At 37.8% G+C, this 23,748-nt stretch overlaps 2 protein-coding genes across 2 annotated transcripts in view; one reads left to right on the forward strand and one right to left on the reverse strand.

Moving 5' to 3' along the window:
* The window catches only part of LOC134213335 (neural-cadherin-like), a 1,323,925-nt gene that overhangs the window by 183,368 nt on the left and 1,116,809 nt on the right, over window positions 1-23,748 (forward strand). The window lies entirely within an intron of this gene.
* LOC134210256 (keratin, type II cytoskeletal 1-like) lies at window positions 1,106-9,747 on the reverse strand. The gene is made up of 2 exons (XM_062686298.1): window positions 9,581-9,747; window positions 1,106-1,496 (listed from the first exon to the last, which is right to left on the reverse strand). Exons 1-2 carry the CDS (start codon window positions 9,745-9,747, stop codon window positions 1,106-1,108), a joined length of 558 nt encoding a protein of 185 aa, XP_062542282.1.

Here is a 23,748-nt window from a genome sequence, read left to right on the forward strand (position 1 = left end):
ATACAACTGAAGATCAACCTTATCCTTCATGAATTGGAGTGCAAAAGTGGTTTTAATTCAAATCCTTCACATCACAAATCAACACAAATAAAGGTTAGTACCGCATCAGCTTAGTTTAAAGTGGTGTTGTACTGAGTGATAACAACACAATCTTGACGGTGGTGTATCATTCAATCAGCAAGTACCATTATTTTTCGATTTGTTTTGCCTTCTGTCCTTACACGTTCCTCTGGTACGGTGCTGTTCTATCGGATAGTGTAGTGTGTCTTGGTGCGTTCGGTGGTCTCGAAAGCCGGAACACTATAATCGACGTGCAGGCTCTGGTTCGATAGCAGCTTTAGTAAGGGCAAATTAGTTCATAATCACACACCTCACTTAGGGTGGTGCCGGTCAGTCGGATAGAGTACCGTGTCTGGGTGCGTTCGATGGTTTCAAAAGTCGAAACACTTTAATCGACGCGCATGATTCTGGTTCGGCAAAGGCTTTAGTGAAAGTGATCTAAGGGGGCAGTTCAATAAAATTAGTTTTGGGAAAATACTGATTTCGTTTATATACTGCCTCGTGTGTTGTTAGGTATTCTTTATAACACCGCAGCAAACTGTTTATGTTGTAGGAAAATCTGCACTCTACGTTGAATTTTGGGCTGTGTTGGGTTGAATATAAGATCATGGATGCATGTAAGGCTTGTGCTTGGAACTTCGGAAGATCAGACAGAAGTGTCCTGTGCAGTGGGTCGTGTGGAAGAGTTTTCCATCCCGGTTGTGTCGGTTTGAATGTAACAAACTTCAAAGCGTGGGCAGCCAATGTTGGGTTGCTCTGGTTCTGCGAAAATTGTAAGGTCAACTTTAACCCAAGCATTATGGACAGAGAGGCTATCATCATCAAGACTATGCGTGACCTACTATTACGCGTCGATTCAATGGATCTTAGGATTGGCCAATTCGGAGAAAACTTGAAGACCCTCAACAACCTACTATCGATTTCCTCTTCTATTCGGCGCGACTCCAGTTTTTCGTCGAGGCTGCAACAATTTGCTGCTACCGGAACAACAAATCATGACCCAACAGATTTCTACAACAGCATTGATCGATTCAATCTTGATATTTCACTTCGTTCCAATGCTGCTAACAATACAATGGCTGATGTTGAAGCGGAGCTCGATGCTACCTTGAATAGTGATGACCTTAACCATGCAGTTGGAATGGCCTCTGTCACCGCTAACCCCGTCATCGCCACCACCGCTGCGTCCGTCGCCACCACCATTACCACCGCCACCGCTACTACCGCCACCGCTACTACCGCCACCGCTACTACCGCCACCGCTACCACCGCCACCGCTACTACCGCCACCGCAACCACCGCCACCGCTACCGCAGCCGCTGTTGCTTCTGTCATCAGCCCCTCCGTTACCACCGCTTTCGTTCCTGCTGCTGCCATCTCCGATGCCACTACTATTGCCACTGTCTCTACCGTACCCAACTCCTACGCCGCGGTTGCTTCCGAAGCGCAACGAACGTCAGCTTACAACAATCGAGCACAAGTAACCTATACTAGTGTGCCTAGTTCATCGTCAACAGCTGGCCCTTCATCTATCAACGCTCAACAAGAAAATTGTCGACTGAGAGTGGTAAGCAGAAATCGCCCACCATTGCGGCAAACCCTGAATATAGAAACTATGAAGTCCTTATACATCACACCGTTCCACGTTGAGCAAACTGAAGAGGATATAGTCGATTACTTGCGTGATACAATTAATATTGATCCTTCCTCATTAAAATGTGTTAAGTTAGTTCCGCGTTCCAAAAATTTAAATGAGCTTTCTTTTGTATCGTTCAAATTATCAGTTTCAGAAGAGTTAGTCCCTTTAGTAAGTGACCCTTTTACTGGCCAGAAGGCGTTGAGATACGTGAGTTTCAAGCAAAAAACGGGAATCCTGCCAAACACGTAGTACTGATATGATAAACTTAAGTAGTATCAATACCATTGTACCAGTCAATAATAATTTAGTTGCTACATCTGCTCTGCATTTCCAAGAATCCTTTTATGATTCAAACATAAAATATCATTATTTTGAACATGATCAACTAAAATCCTTCCTATCAAAACACTCCAGAAATTTTATGAAAATCGGGCTGCATAATGCCCGTAGTCTTATCGGCAATATCGAAAACTATCGTTCATTATTAGCTAATTCTGCATTAGATGTCTTAGCAATTGTTGAAACATGGCTCAAACCATCTATTACCAATAAGTTGGCTGAAATTGCGGGATACGCCATAGTAAGATCTGATCGACGTAATAGGAAAAAAAGAGGTGGTGGAGTGGCTTTCTATTTGAAGAAAAATGTTAAGTACTCGGTCATCACCAAATCCGAAAAAGATAGTGAGATTGACTATCTTTTCATTAAATTGAAACACGCGAACCTTGTATGTGGTGTCATATACAAGCCCCCTAATATAAAGGTGTCGAATTTGAATTGTATCTTCAACACTATCTCTGAATTGTCATCTACAGAGCCTAATATTTTAGTAATGGGTGATTTCAACATCAACTTAAAGGCACAAGAATCGAAAAAATGCACGACATTCTTAGAAAATTTAAATGCACTGTCTTTCAAGTTAATTAGCACTTCCCCTACATGCCACAGGACCGAATCATCTTCCATTCTTGATCTGTTCACTGGAAATTGTACGAAAAGTATAAATAATGTCTATCAATCCTCTCTTGGTAGGATAAGTGATCATGATTTTATTTGTGTTGACTATAAGTACAAACATTCGAAGTCACACCCTGAAGTATACTGGGCTCGTGAGTACCATAAAATAGATAACGACTCATTTTTATCCGACCTACACGATTGTGCTTTTGATCGAGTTTTTGGCTGTGCTAATGTTAATGATAAGCTTCGATGTTTTTATGAGATGTTTTCGACACCCTTAATCGTCATGCCCCTTAACGAAGAAAACTGTTAAAGATCCCAATAATCCATGGATTAATAAACATGTTGAGCGTATCGTTAAAAACCGTTCCGATGCGATATAAATGATCGTGGAAAATGGATTACTTTCACCAGACTTCGTAATCTAGCGAATCGTGAAGTGAAACGAATAAAAAAAAACACTTTTCTTCTCAACTTAACGTCGATCTTCCTGCCAAGCAACTATGGAAGAATATAAAGCGTCTTGTACTTAAACACACTAGCACTAATGTGAGCGGCGGTGATGTAACTGCAGAAACTCTAAATAATTATTTTGGAACACATTTTACTTCTTGTACGGATTCACAAAACGAAGATACCGTAGAAGCACAGTCAAATTTTTCCTTCAGATGTGTGTCCAATGACGAAGTACTTTATGCGTATCTATCTTTATGCGTCACTTATGCGTATGTATCTTTATGCGTCACTCTACCGTACATCACCGATATTTTCAATTGCTGTATCACCACTTCCGAGTTTCCAATGGACTGGAAAATTGCAAAGATTATCCCAATAGGTAAAATTGATAATCCTGTATTTGTGAATGACTATCGTCCGATAAGCATTCTATGTGCTCTCTCTAAAGTGTTCGAGTCGCTTATCTCAAATCAATTAAGTCTTTATCTTACACAAAAACAGTTATTGTGCCCCTTTCAATCTGGTTACCGTAAAGCGTGTAGTACTGTTACTGCATTAACAAAAATTGAAAATGACATAAGAGAAGCTCTTGACAATAAAATGATTACGGTCATGGTTCTATTAGATTTTAGTAAAGCTTTCGACTCAATTGATCATCGTCTCCTATGTCGAAAATTAAAACAAAATTTCATGCTAGATACATTCTCTGTAAACTTGATAAGGTCTTACTTATCAAATCGATACCAATACGTTGATTACGGTAACATTCAATCTGACAAAATCCCTGTATCAAGTGGTGTCCCTCAAGGATCTATTCTTGGTCCATTACTATTCTCTATGTTTATTAATGACTTACCACTAGGCATATCATTCTGCCAATTTCATTTGTATGCTGACGATTGCCAGTTATACATATCTGGAGTTCCAGAACGTATCAACGAACTAGTAAATCTGATCAATACTGACATCCGTAATATACTTGAGTGGTGTTGCTGCAACGGTTTGGTGTTAAATTCGAAGAAAACTCAATCTATTATCTTCCGCACTAAACGTACTAATCTAACAGTAACTCCATTGGTAGTAGTTGGAAATGATTCCATTAATTACACCGATGTAGTAAAAAATTTGGGACTTCTAATGGATTGTAATTTGAATTGGAATTCTCAAATTAATTCCGTTTGCAGTAAGGTTTACAGTACCCTACATTCACTTGTTTTGTTAAGACACTGTACTCCACAACATACTCGGTCCCAATTGGCCAAATCACTAATAATTCCATTGTTTGACTATGGGGATGTTCTGTTTGGTCTTGTTTCGAAAAAAAATGAAAAAAGACTTAATTTAGTTTTTAATGCTGTCACCAGATATGTATATAATCTGAGGAAATTTGACCACTTATCAGTATATAGAGAAGCCCTTCTAGGATGTAGTTATACTAAACATCTTATTTCAAGAATTTGTATTCAAACACACAATATTCTGAGCCGACCACCTGTTTACCTCCACAACTTTTTCACATTTACTCGATCATCCCGTACTTGCCTGTTAACTGTCCCTAGGTATCGCTCGAACTATTTAAAAGAATCTTTTCGTCATCGTGCAGTTAAATATTGGAACGAATTGCCAGTTATTTGCAGGAATGAAAGAAATTCAACTGCTTTCAAGAACAAGATCAAGATTCACTTTAATCGGTATTGAAATGTACAATGGTGTTGACCAAAAGACGTTGCTATCAATATATAGTTTGCTCATAGCCACATATACATTGAAAATCGTTAGAAGATTACTTATGTAGTTATGAATTATTATTGTTAAATAAGTAAATAAATAAAAAAATAATTGAAATGTAAGTAAATTGAAATGTAAGTAAATCGATCAATACAGTTACGCCCCTATGAAACTAAGCGCGAGAAATCTGTTGTGAAAACAGTCATGTTGCCGAATTTTCTTTTAAATAAGCTGATATTAGTGGGTCGGCCGGACTGTACATGTACCACTTTTCTGGCAACGAAATGGCCATTGTGATATATACCAGAAAATAAAATGTGCATTTCTCCAGATTTAGTTGCCAGAAATCACTTTTTCGTTATTCCCTTACTAGATCTTTGCAAATAGAAACCGTTCGTGTAAAAAACTTAAAATTGCCAAAAATGGTTTATGTACCACTTTCGCTGGCACCGGTTCAATTACTGTTGTCAGAATTAGACTGACTCTTAGCCAATGCATTTGAACCGTCCTTCGCAAAGGATGAATTCAAATAGTGCGACGGAGAAGATGACAACTGGTGTCCCCATCGGCCGGGATTCAGTGAAGCCAAGAAGGATGTCATTTTGGATGAAGCCCCAGAAAATCGAGATCAGGAACTGGATGATGGCGTCACATGGGGTTTTTCTGCCAGAAGACGATCCTTGCGTTTTCGCATTATAAATCAAGTATATATGACCGACGATGTTGTTGAAGAACCGGACGGGGTTCAATCCACTAGCGACTGACTGCAATCCACTTTTGAAAGCAGTGCTTTTGGCAGCATTTGAACTATGCGTTGTTTGGGGTTTTTGCTTTGGTGGAACCATGCGCTTAAGTATAAGGATGCCGGACACTTTCAGCTGTCTGGAACTGTGAAAGCTTGTATCGTTATGGGATGCACACTTAGTTGTGGTCAGCAAACGCAGATGAGACCGAAACCAGTGATATCTGAATACCCAGCTCCGCATGGTGAGCGATCCGGGAGCCTGGAGTATCCTGGAGATGGTGTGCCTGATTGATCCATCGGTAAATCGTTCACATCAACAATGTTTTGAACAGCAATACCCAAATTATGAATTGCTTCAGCAAGATAAGCTGTAATATTGAGCTAAAAAAAGGTTACAGAGAATATTTCGAATTACATGCAACATACCTGTAATATCACCAGGTACTGTGTGTCGAGTAGGAAGAGGCCAAGAGGTTGCCGACCACGGTGTACGTTTTACTTTAAAGAGCACAAACGGGAAGATTTTCTGCTTTTTAATTTTAGCAGTAATTACAAAATAAAAACACAAAAATTCACACAAATACGATTCGAAGTGATACGTCATAGGTTGACGATTACACGCTCAAATGGAACTAGTTATGTTTCGAGTAATGATAAATGATAAATCAAATTTAAAAACTTTTTTTTTCAGTTTGTAGAATATTATTATTAATAGTAACATTTTAGGATTTATTATACTATGATGATACTGAAAATTTAAAAAAAAGTCAACAATGAAAGTTTATGGTTTTCAACTGTTGCTTCGATATAATATATATTTTAAAAATCATATATTTTTTAACATCAAACATGTTTTTCTTATCAACAAAATAGAATAATTTTAAATTTTGATCAAACTTTTTATTAACATTGGCGGACAATAAAAATATTATAGAATGCATTGGTAACATTAGGGTTTATTGTGGTTTTAAGGTATATACAATATATGTGTTTTTCCACCGGTAACAATCTACAATAAATGTACAGTAGATTGTTTTGTTTCCCATACAATCTACAGTATTCTATTAGTTCAAACCATACAAGGTACTGTAAATTTTTATCCGGGGAAACATCTTACATTTCGAGGCAAAACGCCCTAGTGGCGCTAACCTACAATGTACTTGCGTCTCCACGCACTATCCATACCAGAATGCTGATTCGCCGACGCATGGTAGTTCGCTATTTTGTTCCCTAGTAGCTGCCAGTTAAAAGGCGTTTTGCCTCATGAGTTTTCGGCAACAGAATATCACCACTTTTTTGAAATGTGAATATTATCAATATGATTGAGATTTTTGACAATTTTTGAATGGCATCACCTAGCTATCTTGTTTAACTGTTGCATAATGTAAAAATACCCATGAATAGCGTTACAAATGAGACAATAAAGCAGTGTTTGCTTAGCTAGGGCATTTTGCCCCCCCCGGCCGATCGTTCTGCCTACTAAATAAATCACGACTGTAAGTGACCTTTCAAGCAACAAACAAACATGGTCTACTTTTTTCCCTTAATTCCGACATAAAATTTGATACTTCTAAATAAACGTCTCTGAGGCATGTTTCCAAGTACAGCATTGCGATTAATTAAATCTATTCACATATCGGCCGTACAAGCAGATAAGGCTTCTGATTCTCGCGAACAATCTGTATATCATATAAAAACGCACTCTGATCTATTTTCTCACCAAACTAATAGGTACTAGCATTCCTACCACTCTTCAAAGAATTAGCTATGCCTAAAATGCATTTTCTACTAACAAAATTGAAAGCGAGGAAGATAGTTGACAAAAGAGATATATTTGAAATAGGCTATGAGAAGGAAGATTTGAAGATAGTCAAAATAGAAGGCAAACAAAGGCCAGAATAAATATAGGGTATCTGCTCCATTACCAATAACATGCTCCCATATCAATAACATTCGCAAAACAGGCAATTTAGGCTAAATTTGTGTCGTGTTTTGTTGTTTTCCGGCGTGCTCACTGCTGAAAAAATTCACAAAAATGAGAAATTAAACAATTTGCGAATTGTTTTCGAATGGTACTGACTTGGGTACATGGTATGAATTCAAGGAACAGTTCCCCTATGTTGTGATCTAGGGCTGAAAGTCTCTGAAAGAACTTCCGTTGGTATTCAAACAGAACTCCATTCGGAATTCGAAAAAAAAATCCGTTCAAAATTCGGACAGAATTTAATTCGAAGTTAGAAAAAATCCATTCAAAATTTCATAAGAGCTCCGTTCGAAATTCAGACACAATTCCAATCGGAATTCGAACAGTATTGCATTCGAAATCCGAACAGGCATCTATTAGAAATTAGAAAAAAAAAACATTTAGAATTCAAACAGAAGTAAATTCGGGTTCAAAAAAAAAATTTTTCTAAAATTTCATTCGCGATGCGTTAGGAATTCCATTCGAAATCTGAATAGGATTCCATTCCGATTTCAAGAAAATTCTATTCGAATTTCGAAATTCGGACCATATGACCACAAATTGAAAAATTAAGAAAACAGCAAACATTTGATTTGTATACCATTATCAATAGCACACAACTGTTCGGAAAAGTATTAAATTTGCGTTTTTAATCTCCAGCTGAATAATATTTTTTGGTTCAATAAAACAAACACATATGGAATCAATGAATCCCAATAATTATTTTTCATTTTGAAAAATAGAATGATTCCTAATTTGTTTAATGGTAAAAAAAAGTATCCTAACGCATATTTTTATACATGTACTACGCCGATATAAAGCAATATTCCGTAATTTGTTGGGATTCAGTTGACTAATTTGTTTAGGTTAGCTAAATTTGATAATGTATACATCCGAAAAAAGTTCAGGGTAAATTACAGGTTTTCCTAAAACAATTTTCATATGTTGCCAGTGGCTGAGAATTGAGTGCCCATTACCAGGGGGCCCAATTCAAGCTTTGGATTCTTTGGATTCTTTGGATTGAATTATTTTTGGAATATATTTTGGGAAGATTTATGTGTCATATCATAGAAAAAAAAGTATCCAAAAATAAGGATAATATTGGCAAGCCAAGTACCCGCGATATTGTAGAGCAACGATCCAGCACCAGACTTTGTGTCCCACGCCGCCTGCATCTCCATTCATGATTAATCGTGATTATTTGGTGATTCCCTCCATAAACCTATTATAAAACATTAGGTACCAAAAAAACAGCGAATTGTGTGGATGTTTCTGCATACATTTTTCCATATAAACTTCCAACGAGTTTAGCACCAGGGGCCCTCCTGAGCCGTGCGGTAAGACGCACGGCTACAAAGCAAGACCATGCTGAGGGTGGCTGGGTTCGATTCCAGGTGCCGGTCTAGGCAATTTTCGGATTGGAAATTGTCTCGACTTCTCTGGGCATAGAAGTATCATCGTGCTAGCCTCATGATATACGAATGCAAAAATGGTAACCTGGCTTAGAAACCTCGCAGTTAATAACTGTGGAAGTGCTAAATGAACACTAAGCTGCGAGGCGGCTCTGTCCCAGTGTGGGGATGTAATGCCAATAAGAAGAAGAAGAAGAAGAGTTTAGCACCGCCCAAACGTTGACCGATTTGGCTGAAATTTTGTCCAGAGCATCAGGACATCGAATAGAACCAAATAAGAGGGCGACCCATAAAAAAAATGAAAACGTGTTTTTTGAGCCACCCTAGTACACATGCTGCCTCGCGTGAAACGGCGCGATATGCGCTGATGACTCTCAGGCACATAAGCCAATGAGTACTCACCAGCTTTCGCACGTTGCAGTTTACGCTCAACGCTTGTCGCATGCTTGCAAACTTAGTCGACATAACTTATGAAATTCAACATATCGTCGAGCATCACCACCAATTGTTTCAGAGATCTCTTGGAGGTGATGTCGCAGCCACCGACTCTAATTGTCGCCTCCTGCACCGATTTCCGGTTGATGATGACTATTATCTCCGTTTTATGATGCGCCTACATTAGCTTCTTACTGCACAACCATTCCTCTCCTAGACTGATCAAATACGTTGCAGTCAATTCGACCTCCTCGATGGACTCTCCGTACACGGTCATGGTTACACCATCGGCGAATCTCACTAACTTGACTCCTGGCGGGATATTCAATCTCAGCACGCCATCGTACATCACGTTCCACAGCAATGACCCATAATTGATCCCTGTGGGACACCTGCCGTGACAGAGGCGCTAGCCAAGCTTTTGTCTGTCTCGTAGATCAATACTCGATTCTGAAAGTAGCTTCCCAGAATCTTGTACAGCCCTAGCGGTACTCTCAGCCGAAGCAACGAGTTCGCGATCAATCTGGCACGCTGTTGAATGCATTCAGCACTACAAGTGTTATTACAGTGCAGTAACGTATAACGCGCCGCTTGCATTCGATGGAGACCTCTGCAGTGTCACCCACCGATTTAATGGCACCCAGAGTAGACCATCCTATCCGAAAGCCGAATTACTCGCTCGAAAATCCTCCCGCCTTTTCCACGTACGGCGACAGCCTGTTTTGGATCAACTTCTCCAGTAGCTTTCCTACCGTGTCTATTAGGCAGATTGGTCTGTATGCTGTGGGTCTCATGGTGGCTTGCAAGGTTTCCGTAATAGGACCAAAGGCTGTCTCTTCCATACCCGAGCAGCACACATGTTTCAAATAAATCGCTGCAATTTCCATATGACCAGATTTAGTCACAATTAAGTCGCAGCAACCAAATTTGCTTCGATTATGCTGCTTTGTATATGTCCGGGAATATCCGCTCGTCCCAGGCACCTCTGCATGGCTGACTTGAACATGTCAGATTGGTCATCATGGTTGCCTTCAACACCACGTCCGGGATTCCGTCCGGATCAGGTGCTTTACCCGGATCGAATAACTTTGTCATCGTCATTAGCTCCTCTACCGTCACCCTCGCCATCGGTCCGTCATCTACTCGTACCATTGCTGATGGCAGCCAATGGGTTCGGCCGTAGTGCGGGAACAGTACTTCGATTATCGTCTTCAGCCTCGTTGGACATCACTCGGGAGGAGCTAGTACCCCTCTTGTTTTTACCATCATTTCATGCTCTCTTTGATGGCCCTGCTTAGGCCCAGCCTTTTCGGCCTTGAAAATCTACCCTCACTTTTGCCGAGCGTGACCTTTGTAGTCTTCTTCTAGCCCTGAGACAGGTTGCTGGCAGCGTCACCGCAACCAGTTCGTCATCGCTCAAGCTTTCCGTGTTTTCCTCCAGACCCATAGCTTTGCTGAAGGTATCACCGTCAAGTGGTCGACCTTCCACGCCCAGGTTGTGGGAATAGCTCCCCGGATAGGCAAATGGTCACTGTGAGTGTAACCATCGTCAACCCTCCACTGCAGATCACCGACCAAACTCGAACTACAGAATGTTATGTCTATTAGCGATTCCACTCTGTTTCGCTGGAAGGTACTTTTCTGGCCTTCGTTGCACAGGACGACATGCAGCTTGGCAGGATTTGGTCTACTATATGGTGATTGTAATAATATCCAAAAATGCAAATAATCTTATTAAATAAATTATGTATGTATGTATGTATGTAGTTAGCCACCAGATTGATAATTTTTAAAAAGTCTCCCATTTATTTTTCACAATACTCAATATTTTTCAGCCACTTGTTTTACTCCTAATTGATCCAATTGTAGAAAATAAAAATGTGGATTTCAAAATTTCGCTTTTCGATGCCACACCACTGAGCCGGAGTGATTATTTCCACTTTTACAAAACGGTATCATCAAATAAACACCTACCTGAAAATCGTCACAGTGCTCGATACAATCATTGCTTCAAGCTTTTAATCACCACACCATAATGCTGAACACACGCACTTCAATCTTATCACTAGAACTTATACAAACATATTAGAATACATTTTAAAAAGTATTCTCAAACCGAACAAAAATTCACCTCGGCCCAAGAACTTCTAGCCGCACCGTGCTGCCAAAAGGCCAGGAGTATGAAAATGATCCTTCATCGTTAATAGGAAAACTGTCTAATACGTTGACGCTATCATGTTATTTATTATTTTCTCGATTTCAAAAGGTAAAAAAATATTGTTTTTAAGTATTTGGAAGAAATTTGGATGAGTAAATATATCTTCTCAACCAAATAAAAATGATTATGCATAATATCATCTAGCATCTTGTTGTCGTGGAACGTGCATATTTTTGTTTACGTCGCATTTTCTCCTGTCCCGAGAGAGAATGAGAGTAAAATGTTGAGAGATTGAGTGAAATTTTGCTTAGGCCGGGAATTGGTTTTATGTATGCCGGAATGGCAATCGCTATAACTGAAATGAGTGCTGCACCTCGTTAATTCAAACAAATAAAAGCTTTTTTGAACGATATTTAGCACGAATAGCTATTTTTTAAGCAGAAGTGAACCCCAATGCAGTATTATAGCCCACAAAATTCAGGAAAAGTTGCTTCCTGTCATAAATATCAATTAAATAATGAAGTCGTACGCATGTTAGGCCGGGAATGGGTAAGAAACCCTATTGCTGTATGAAGGGCCAAAAATGGGGGCGGTGGACCTGTAAGCAGAGACACTTACACGAAACCCACTGGAAAACGAGAATCTCCTTCCAGCAAAAAGATCCAACAAAAATAATAATGAAATTTGCAATACTTGTCAAACTTTCCACGGGATGGTTTGTTTGAAGAAGGGCGCGTCAACTGGTTAACAACTGTTGGAGATAAAAGTTATAGGCGCGAACGACTGATACTTTCCTTGCTCGACTCCGATTGGCTACCACTTCATTGTCCAGTTGTAACTTCATTGATGCCCTGATGCACCCTCCCAACCCCATCTCATATATTAACAGTCAAATCAGTAATATTATAAAGAGAAATTAAGGCATTTGTACAAAATATATGAAATAGCGATTTGGTAGATTTTTCAATTTCATCGTAAATTTAGGTTATAAATAACTACTTCCTGTAAGCACAACGTAATACGGTGGTGTTTCGGTTGACGAATTCCCTTATGACTTGAAGAATACTCCTATGGAAAAATGGTTATAGATTAGATCTCTTCATGTTTTCAAAAAGTATCAAAAACTCAACCGGTCAGCCCAGAATCACAATTCTTATACTAAAATAAGCCACCTGTCAAATTTTCAGCTATTTCGGATAAAATTTCGAAAACTATCACAACAACCTCTATACGGATGCTTTTGGTGAGCTCTACAAGTCTTGTGAACATTGCGATTCGTTCCGTTCACGTTTTGACCATGTTAAAGTGATTTTTGAGCTTCGAAGTGCAAAAACACTGTTTCCCCTAAAAGTCGTTGTTCTACAAAATTCTTGAATTTATGGCAAAAAATTGCTAATTTTGTATATTATAGTTGCTCTGTTTTCCCTGGACTTTTGAGTAATATAATTGCCAATGTGCGATTTTTCATTAAATTCTTAAAAATCAGAAGCTGAACATTTGTTTCAACTTTGCACGTTAGGATTTCCTTAAACAAGTTGTTCGAACAAAAAAGTTTGATTTCACTTGTTACTACGATGCACTCGGTAAAAGTATACAGGCATATGGTGAAATGAACCAAATTTGGAAGTCGTTTGTTGTAAGCATCAAATATCATATGATTTATGTTTTGTTCGAATAACTTGTATGAAAAAATCCTACGGTGCAAATTTATGGCATATGTTCAGCTTCTGATTTTTAAGAATTTAAAGAAAAATCGCACATTGGCAATTATATTACTCAAATGTCCAGGGAAAACAGAGGAATAACAATATAAAAAATTGACAATTATTTGTCATAAACCCAAGAATATTGTAGAACAACGACTTTTAAAGGAAACAGAATTTTTTGCACTTAAAAGCTCCAAAATCACTTTAACATGGTCAAAACGTGAACGGAACGAATCGCAATGTTCACAAGAATGGAAAAGCACACCAAAAGCCTCCGTATAGAGGTTGTTGTGGCAGTTTTCGGCGTTTGTATTTCTTGTTAGATTTTTTTCAAAGTTGAAAATAGCCCAAAAACACTAAATCGACTTGAGCCACTTTGAAATTTTATCCGAATTAGCTGAAAATTTGACAGGTGGCTTATTTTAGCATAAGAATTGTGATTCTGGGCTGGCTGGTTGAGTTTTTGATACTTTTCGAAAACATGAAGAGGTCTATTATAGATATATACAATATATAATACAGCTTATGTATACTGAATACAGGATACAGGATAAAAGTAATGTGATGAGTATGAAATATGTAATAGTAATCCATATTTAAAATATAAAAAAAACAGCGATAAACATAATCTTTATATTCAATATAGTAAATAAAAAATGCCCATAATAGCCTTGCCAACAAAGGCCCAGCATTGCCAATCTGAAGAAAATGATTCTGGTACAGTGGTATCAGTCCGGAGGGTGATGTGTCCGACAAAGGTCCAGGAAGAGATGTTTTCGATTCCCCCGATACAGTGCGTCATTGTGTCCTCCACATGAAATTGCTATAAGCAGGTAAATGCATATATATATATATATATATATATATATATATATATATATATATATATATATATATATATATATATATATTAGGGTGGCTCAAAAAACACTTTTTCAATTTTTTTGATGGGCCGCCCTCTTATTCTGCTCTATTTGATGCCCTGATGCTCTGGACAAAATTTCAGCCAAATCGGTCAACGTTTGGGCGGTGCTAAACTCGTTGGAAGTTTATATGAAAAAATGTATGCAGAAACATCCAAAAACAGTGATTTGCAGTTGGACGGCCTAATTTACGATCAAGAACAATGATACTCATTCAGTTCTTGTAGAATTAAATACAGAATGTTATGCTGAAAACCGCGAGAAGATTAGAGTTTATTAGGCAAAGATATTAGCATTTTACTGGAGTGTTGTAGGGGTGAATTTATTTCTTTTCAAAGGTAAAAGAAACGAAATTTGCTCATACCCCACTTCACAGAAATGCTAATAACTTAGCCGGGCAAACTCTAATCTTCTCGCGGTTTTCTGCATAATATTCTGTATTAAATTCTTCAAGATCTGAATGAGTATCATAGTCCTTTATCGTAAGTTGTGCCGTCCAACTGCAATTCACTGTTTTTGGATGTTTCTGCATACATTTTTGCATATAAACTTTTAACGACTTTAGTACCGTCTAAACGTTGACCGATTTGGCTGAAATTTTGTCCATAGCATCAGGGCATCAAATAGAACCGAATAAGAGGGCGGCCCATGAAAAAAATTGACTACTAATTTGAGCCACCCTAATATATATATATATAAATAATACATTGAATATGATTTTTTAAATGAATTTATTAGTTATCATTAAACATTGATCATGATCTATTTAATATATGTAATAAATATAAAAATAAAGTTTTGGTCGTCCGTAAACAAAAATAGGGATGATGACCAGCGGAGGGAATGAAAGCAAATATGGCTTCACGATCTTCACGATATTTTGGGCAGTATAGTGAACACATAGTAATGAATATTAAATAATTATTATGTATTGAAATCACAGTAATCTCCATCAGCCAAATTTCAACGGTTCACTAATTTTGTTAACGCTGTAATCAAGAAATACGGTTTTGCGCGGCATGATTTGCTTTCTTAGATGTTAGTTGGTAGAAACAAATAATGGAGAGTCGACCGTATTAAATATAATGAACAGTGGGAGCATGATTAAATGATGATTATTCGTACGTCCATTCATACCCTGAAAATTGTTGATGGCTAAATAACAATAATAAGTATCATACGTATCTTCACACTAGACCTTTGGACTTTGTAGTCGGTTTGTTTTCAATTGGCTTGGCTCTGTAACTAATAAAATTGTTGTTTCCTTTACGTACACGATCAGGGCGATATGGCTTTCGTGGGTTTTTGTGGTGTTTCAGACCATAACGCGAACATAAACTTGGAAATGTACTTTATTTTGACAAACTAAAACGTAAACATGGTAAAATACTGAACATTGATTGATTGATACATGTGACTAACAAAAACTGACGTCTACTAATGTGGTTGTGGTGGTTACTATCTCTCAAGTGGCTATTATGCCAAACGATATTATTACACTTTAATCATGACGAGTTCTAAGCAAAATTCAACTTGAAAATTATTTCAATGTAGGGACTGTTTATGCAAGACCCATGTCAAGCACAGTGTTTACATCAACAATAGATTGTACTCGCTGTCACTGTTTAAACTAAACGGCAAAAAAATGTTTGCCCATGTCATGCACGCAACGATCAGGCAATAAACTAGATATCGGTGTGCTGTACATATCAAAGCTTCTCAAATGCTTTGAAGTCAGTACGTCCATTTGCGACTTCATATGTATGTTGTAACAAACACATTCCACATCTTTGATGTAAGGAGGATGCTCAAGAAACTACTCAGCTTGACATTTTTCCTGGAATTGCAAGCGGAAAAAAATATTGGATGAACATGACGGACTATTCTGGAAAAATGCACCTTGGTGGAGGCAATGGCAAATTTTGAACCAATGGCAATGAACGAGCATAACTCTTGGACAGAAAACTTGAAAAAATGACAGCAGAAAACTTGATTAATCCACCTAGTTATCTAGATCCTTTACTAATAAATCATAATAAGTTATGAAAAAAGACATTATAATGAGCAAAAGCAGCGTTACACGTTTGCCTTTATTTATATATGTTACCACTTATTTTGGAACAACAGCAAAAAATCAAACAAGGTTATAACAATCACTCCGGAACTCTACGTAGACAAACTTAAAGAACCAAAAATAGCCTGGATACACTATCAAATGCAAACTTGTTGCAAATCGCATTTGCTAAGTACCAAAAATTTGTGTCTTACATTTTAATGCACACAATTACAGACATTGCCTGAACTATATCGAGCTGAATCGATTGGTATATAACACTATCATGGTACTTCCACAGTTCAATTTTAGCCGTTCTATTAAATGCTCAATTGTAAGAAATTAAACCTGTCATAAGACTACTGTCAAGTACTAAGTACATTGAATACGGCCTTGCAGTTAAAAACAACGTTGTACGTATAAAGATAACAACGTGGTAGAATTAATGGAATAGTCGTCTTAAACTCGTCTTATGACAGGTATAGACATTCCACTTAATAATGTTCCTAAGAAATTGTAGCCATTGCTTTAATATAATTATTTTATCCTAGGTGCGTTCATTTACTTCTGGTCTTTTAGTCTTTTATTCTAAGCTCAGAAGGTAAAATTGGCAATCTAATGAACAGTTGTCGTTTCAATCCAAATTAATAATAAAATTGCACTGTTTTTCTCCTCTTCTAACCAATTACTAGTTTATTTCTTTGTATATGGGCGTCGACATGTTACATAATTAATTGTCGATAATAACACTTAAATGCACGTTTTCGTAAATTGTGTGACAAACAAAACAGAAACATTAAAAAATTCTTGAGTTAGAAATTGAACCCACCATATCCTCTTTGCTAACTTCATGCCTTCACCGACCACGCTACTTTTGGTCTTATGATAGAGTGTCAATATTTTCCACGGATCTGTCATATGATTACATCAAGTCCACAGACGAGGAATTTTCATTTTAAATAAGTTTATTCTTCCGAATGGAGTAACTTTTCAGCACTGTTATTTAAACTGTAAGTTTAAGTCCCATCGACTTGCCACCCACACCCAGCTTGAAGCCCCGTCGTCATAACTTTGAATGCCTCTCCGCCTATTTCATGTTCCTCTGCATTCCGACGAAGAGCACGAATTGCAGCGCAAATATGAGGAACTCAACCACTCTCCAGTATGCAAACGGGATTCGATCTATCGCCGAAAAAACGCTTCTGCTTCCACCCTGGCCGGATAAATCGTTACGCAGGGCCCGGGCAAGGGAATGTTTGCTCTTTAATGCATTATTTCCTTAATCGGTTCCTTCGCCTGCCAGATCTTTTTCCATTCACATCACTTTTCGTAGCCAGCTTGCCTTGTAGCCGCTGTTAGATGCAATGATGTGAACGTGAAGCTTTCCAATAGCACCTAACTATACCGCTTTCTGAGAGCAAGCATCCGCCCGACGACGATATAACGTATGTTCGCTTACATCTTGTCAGTGGGCGAACTTTTCTGTTTTTTTTTGCCCAGCTGGAGACCCCCGATCGAGGAACGACAGGAGGGTTACGGAGCAGATTCATCCCCATCCGGATAAGCTTCAGCATCGAAGGGTTGCACTCGCGCGTCGCTATAAATCATTTCTCTATTGTTGGTTTACTTTTCTTTCCACCTGCCTGCAAGGGGAATCTTTTTCTTCCCAATTAATTTAATCTTAATTTGCAAACCACATCAAGTGATTTTTAAATAGTGTTAGCAAAATCTTAATTAAAAAGCAAAATGTTGGATGTTAAATAAAGTGCATGTTCTGCCTGCTAGCTGACCCGAGAGTCAATTTTGCTCCGGTCTTTCCACTAACTTCCATCAACGATCCAATAAGCGATGGGTGGCATGCAAGAAGTCCATAGGGAGGAGAAAGGCATTCACCACATCACACCGCCTCCGGGGGACGCTCGGCTCTGTCTTGAACAGCCCGCAGGGAACGGGTTAAACTTTACCACGTGTCTGCTTTCAACGGCACCGGCAGTCAGCGATGAGAACGACGACGCCGACAACGGGGGCTAAGAGCGCAGTGCTTGTCTAGGAATGTTCGGTCGGATCGTCCCTGGATATAGTTGAACTGCACGGACACCACCCACATCCCTCTATTATACATTCAAGTGCATCTCTCGACAGCCACAAGCCAACGACGATAACGAAGCTGATGACGATGTGGTACTTTGTTGAACGATGACTGCACTAAACTATGAGCTATCTGGAAAACTTAGGGGGCAACTTCTTCCTTTGTGCTTGGGAGATTTTTCTTCCGTTGACATCGACGTCGACGTCGACGAACGCAATGAATTCCAATAAGTGGGTGCACAGTTCGGGGCACGTGGAGAAATGTGTTTGGAGAGTGCACTTTGTATGTTTTCCAAGACCTATTGGAAACTCGAAATTGTACGGGGAACTTGGCTAAAGTTTTATTCGAACAAGTGCTGATAGTTTGAGAACTTCCAAAATAGCAAACATAGTTTGCCATGCAACATGAGGTGAACGACACAATAAGATTTTATTAGGTCATACCTACAGTCAATTTTAACATGCCTCTTAGTATGTGCCCTCAGGGTTTTAAAATATGATAAAAATGTATGTAGTGAAAAATGTAATGTGAAACCAATACTATGAAATAGTAATAGAATGAACACAATAAGGAGAACAAATGGAAAGTAAAAACCAATTTTCAAGAAAATAAAGAAAACAGTTTATCCAAGTCATGTGAGCTTTTAAACACATCCTAGCCAACACAAGATCGTATATGATGTCATTCCAATAGTGGAGGAACAAAGCACGTTCCTCCACTATACGTAGAGATTGGAACACCTAGTAGTGTATACGTGTTGGGTTTGCCTAGTTTAGAATATATCTTCCGTACAACACATCCGTAGTGAGCATTGATTTTTGAATAGCAGACCATGACTTTCCTTTCTTTATCGGGAAACCAACGGGATCGTACGCTTTGATCGGCAGCACATGAGCGTTCAAGCCGCGGATAGATTGATCGGCGAAAACTGACTCCACAAGTACGCAAGCTTATAATACTACGCCTTTGCTCGAAAGGTTGACTGGAAGACTAAAAATGTTAATAATTGCAAGATACTTTATCTTCATACAAGTTAGTTTTCGTTTCGATGCAGCAGAAATTTCCCAAATACAATGTTTTCATCGAATAATGATGCCATATACGTCACAATTGATCGAGACCAGCAATGGCAGGTAAATCTTTACCGATAGATTCCAAAATTTTATAATACATTCAAAATTAACCTCTCCGGCAAAATCCCTGTCCATGGATGATGGGATCGACGGTGGTTCGTCAAGTATCTCGGTATAACATGAATTAATGGAGTTAAACTAAATTCACTCTCAATAAATTTTGTTCTTTGTATTGCGTTCGCATTATTTAATATTTTTTAGATCCAATTACATGCATCTCTTAGGAGTAGTAATAGTTGTCTTAATGGTTAATATATTTTTCGTAGTAATAGCAGTAGCTGTAGTAGTATTACCAGTAACTTGTAGCAAAAACTAAGTAGATTCGCTGCCTCTATTAGCGTAATGATCTCAGGCCGATTTTCTTTTTGTAGAGTGTATTATCGTTGAGATTTTTAAATTCATTCTACAAACGCTTTAAAACTAATAAAAAATTTAAACTCTAGGTAACTTGAAACAACATTGTTTATATTTATATTATCATTGAATTATTTATTAGGCCAAAAATGTGTTTATGTATTGTGTTGTGTATGAAAAGCTAAAGTTGGACTTTTATTTCCGAAGGCAAGGTACAGCGTAGGTAACCCTTCAGAGATTGGTATAATACCAATGGTATTAGATGGGAAGAATGGAAATCTAGTGATTTGCAAATATTATAGACTTAAACTGAATAACGTGAGGTACAGAAATTGACTGAGACAGATAGGTGATGGGTGAATTGAACAGGGTGAGATGAAGTGACATCGTGTGAAACGTTTGATTTATTGGGAAATGAACTTTTCAAACTTACTAACACTTGTATCCCCTGGCTTTGCTACAATAGGTTGAACTCATATGGCTCGACGACACAATTCTCAAAATTGCTTTTTTTTATTATGATACGTTCTCTAACAACAGATTATATTAAAAAAAATACTGACTATTTAACTCATATAACTTTAGCATCGAACGTTACTTAGAACTCAGATATTAGGATGACTTAACGAAATACACAATTATTCAAAACCTTTTTTCTATGGGTGAAATATGAAGACAACTTTTAAGCGAATATATATTATTACCATAACAAAAATAGCAGAATTTCGCTGATTTGATTACAATCTGAAAAATTTCATTACATTTTTATTCAAGATTGGTTACTTGGAGGTGACAATATTACCACCCGTTGTCAACATAGACTGCTTTTAGGTATCTAATGTCATATCCAAGAAACCCTATGTTCTACTTCACGATGAACTAATTCACTTTCGTTGTAACTATTTATTGATCCGGATTAACAATTGATAGAAAGACTGTAAAATTACTATGAAATATAAATTATATACAATAACAGAAATTTTGACAATATGCTACTACGCGATACTCAATACAAACAGTGTTCACCGCATGAAGATAAACTAATTGTGCTAAATATTGGTACCTACTAGTAACGGTAACACTTATGTTAAGGTCTAGACTTGTGTTTCGCCATTTAAATAATGTTAGTATAATCAGTAACATAACATCTAATTATATCCCTATTTCAAGAAGTGTTACTTGGAGGTGGCAACGGTATCACCCGTTGTCAACATAGACTGCCTTTAGGTACTGATTGTCGGCTCCTATAACTATAAACTATAAACTATAAACTAAACTTTACATTTAAATTCTGCTCAAATTTTACATTTCAAATCGCCAGATAACCTTCGTTATGTGTTTAAAACGTTTTAAATTAGAACTTCCATTATTTGCTTGACAGACTGACGGGAAAACGACAATGGAAAAGGGTAAAAGGGAAATCTACACTACAACAGAAATTTTGAGATTTTGCTAGCTTTCACAATACTAAAACAAATAGTGTTCAAGTGGTCAACATAGACTAGTTCTTCTAAGTATTGGTCCTAGTAGAAGCAAAACTTCTGATCGGGTCCAGTCTTGACAATTTAAACTACCAGGTAGCTCCAGCTGGATAACCAAAAAAAAAAAAAATTAACCTCTCCGGCAAAATACGTAAAGTTTTTCGTGTTTAAAATTTGTAAAAGAATCTGTAATGATTCATAGGTAAATTTTTTTTCTTTTACAAAAACTCAAGTTTCATCGGGAAACTCTTCTAAATTGCGACGGGGAATTGGGTCCTAAAACTCTACATCTTTTATGGTTGCAAATGATAGTGCATCGGTCAAGAATACATGAACCGATGTCAGTAAAAACAATAATTTTGTGTTTGAGAATTTTTAAGCCATGTTTTGGGCTGAACAACGTCTGCTGAAAAGGCAAAATATAAGAACGAATGAATCATCAGCCCAAACCGTCAGGCCCATATATTAACTGTCAAAGGTTGAGTCAAGTGCCCTGAGGTGAATCATATTATTCCGTACATAAAAAAATGTCGAGGAAGCATTTTACATCTATAAAATATCTGACATGTTTGAATCCTAAATCACATTGTTTGATAGTTATGAATACTCAGACAAGTTGAGCCATCCCGAACGTTATGCCTGTGATTAATTTTCAGGAATACAAGATGCTAAAGGTACTCCAAAACACTCTGGAGTTCAGCCCACGGTATCTACCAGATCAATCAAGGTTCTGGCCAATGTCCTCATCTTCGATATTCACCCAATCTGGTTCAATAATCATATACGCATCATGCAAATTACATTTTTTTTAATGCAGGATGAATAATGTACTCCAAAACGTTCTGGAGCTCAGCCCACGGTATCTATTAGATCAATCAAAGCTTTTGCAAAGTCCTCATCGTCGATATACACTCAATCTGGTTCAATAGTTATATACAAGGGTGCTAATTAAAATTGACTTTTCGAATTTCAAAAACGGGTAGTGCTCAAAAGTTTCATCTCCTCGAAAAAAAAATTCAGCTCGATGGGACTTCGTTAAGTGTTTGACCAAAGCGGTTTGACTATTTTGAAACACGAAAATTTCTCAAGGGGGGTGGGGTACAGGAAAAATTCGAAATCGATTTATTTTATGCCAAATGTTCTAGACATGCATGCAACGTCGAGATCTTGTGTTGACTCGAAGTTTCATGCATTTGTAAGACACAAGACAAAAAAATTCCAAAAAGTCCCAAAAGGTCAATTTTTTTGAGATAGCACCAGATCTTGACGTTTCATGCATTTTTGAGACAATCGGCACAAAAAAAATTTTTGGTTTTTAAAAATTTTCTAACTTTCAAAAAATTTTTAAGTCCCAAAAAGTCATTTTTTTCAAGAATTACCCACCCTCCCTCTTGGGAAATTTTTGTGTTTCAAAATAGTCAAACTTTGACCGCTTTGGTCAAATGCTTAACAAAGTCCGATTGAGCTGAAATTTTGCATAGCACTATCCGTTTTTGAAATTCGATGGTCAAATTTTTCACATATATTCCATTGGCACCCTAGTATATACGCATCATGCAAACCCAATTTTCGTGAATACGGGATTTTCAAGGTACTCCAAAATATTCTTGAGTTTGGTTCATAGTATCTTTCAGTTCAATCAAGACTTTCGCAATGTCCTTATCATCAGCATTAACCCAATTCGGTGTAATAATCAATTGATCATAATTTAAAACATGAACATGAGATCCAATGTCCAAGGTGCTCCAAAATAATCTTGAATCAAGATGCACAATGACAATGAGGTAAATCTGCGATTTACCTTGGGTAATCAAGTAGTTCAATCGTTACGGTTTCCAGGACGTTTTGGTGAACCTTAAAGGCCTGCAGTAGCTTGTAAGAATAATGATTGAAGTCATATCAACTCAATGAACCTACTGGGATATCATATCATACACCATTCATAAGTTTGTTCATTGGATAGATCATATGATCCGAGCTCCAAAAAGGGTCTACAATACAGCCGATCCTCTATGAGTCGCTAATGAAAGGACCATTGACTCAAGCATACATTAAGATGTGGAATAGAAGTTCCTTGGAATTTTTTTCGAAAGAACCAGAGTAATCGAGGAAATAATTTTAGAATGGCATTATTTGCTCCCACGGGTCGATATCGAGTCGAAGAATATCGAATCATGAAGGGCCTTTTGTAGCTTGTGAAAATAATGAATGAAATCGTATCGACTCAATGAACCTGCTGTGATATTGAGCGCTAAACAGATACATCGTAAAATACTTAGTTGATCCAGTAGACCGCACGCTCTGAATTCCATGCCGGTTTGAATAATCATAATGGCCTGTAGTAGCTGAGTGGAATCTTATCGGCTCAATGGACCTGCTGAGATGTTTAGCGATGAACGTATACATTTTTCTGGACTTGGCTGATCGGGTAGATCGCTTCTTTTGAACTCCCG

Source organism: Armigeres subalbatus, chromosome 2 (assembly GCF_024139115.2).
Source record: "Armigeres subalbatus isolate Guangzhou_Male chromosome 2, GZ_Asu_2, whole genome shotgun sequence".
Classification (NCBI taxonomy): domain Eukaryota; kingdom Metazoa; phylum Arthropoda; class Insecta; order Diptera; family Culicidae; genus Armigeres; species Armigeres subalbatus.

Excerpts from the sequence above, each read along its gene's own strand:
- LOC134210256 (XM_062686298.1), bottom strand. The coding sequence starts at position 9,747 with ATGTACGATGGCGTGCTGAGATTGAATATCCCGCCAGGAGTCAAGTTA. Across the intron at positions 1,497-9,580 it reads TTGTGCAGTAAGAAGCTAAT|CAACCGCGGCGTAGGAGTTG; the intron begins GTAGGCGCATCA and ends GCGCTTCGGAAG.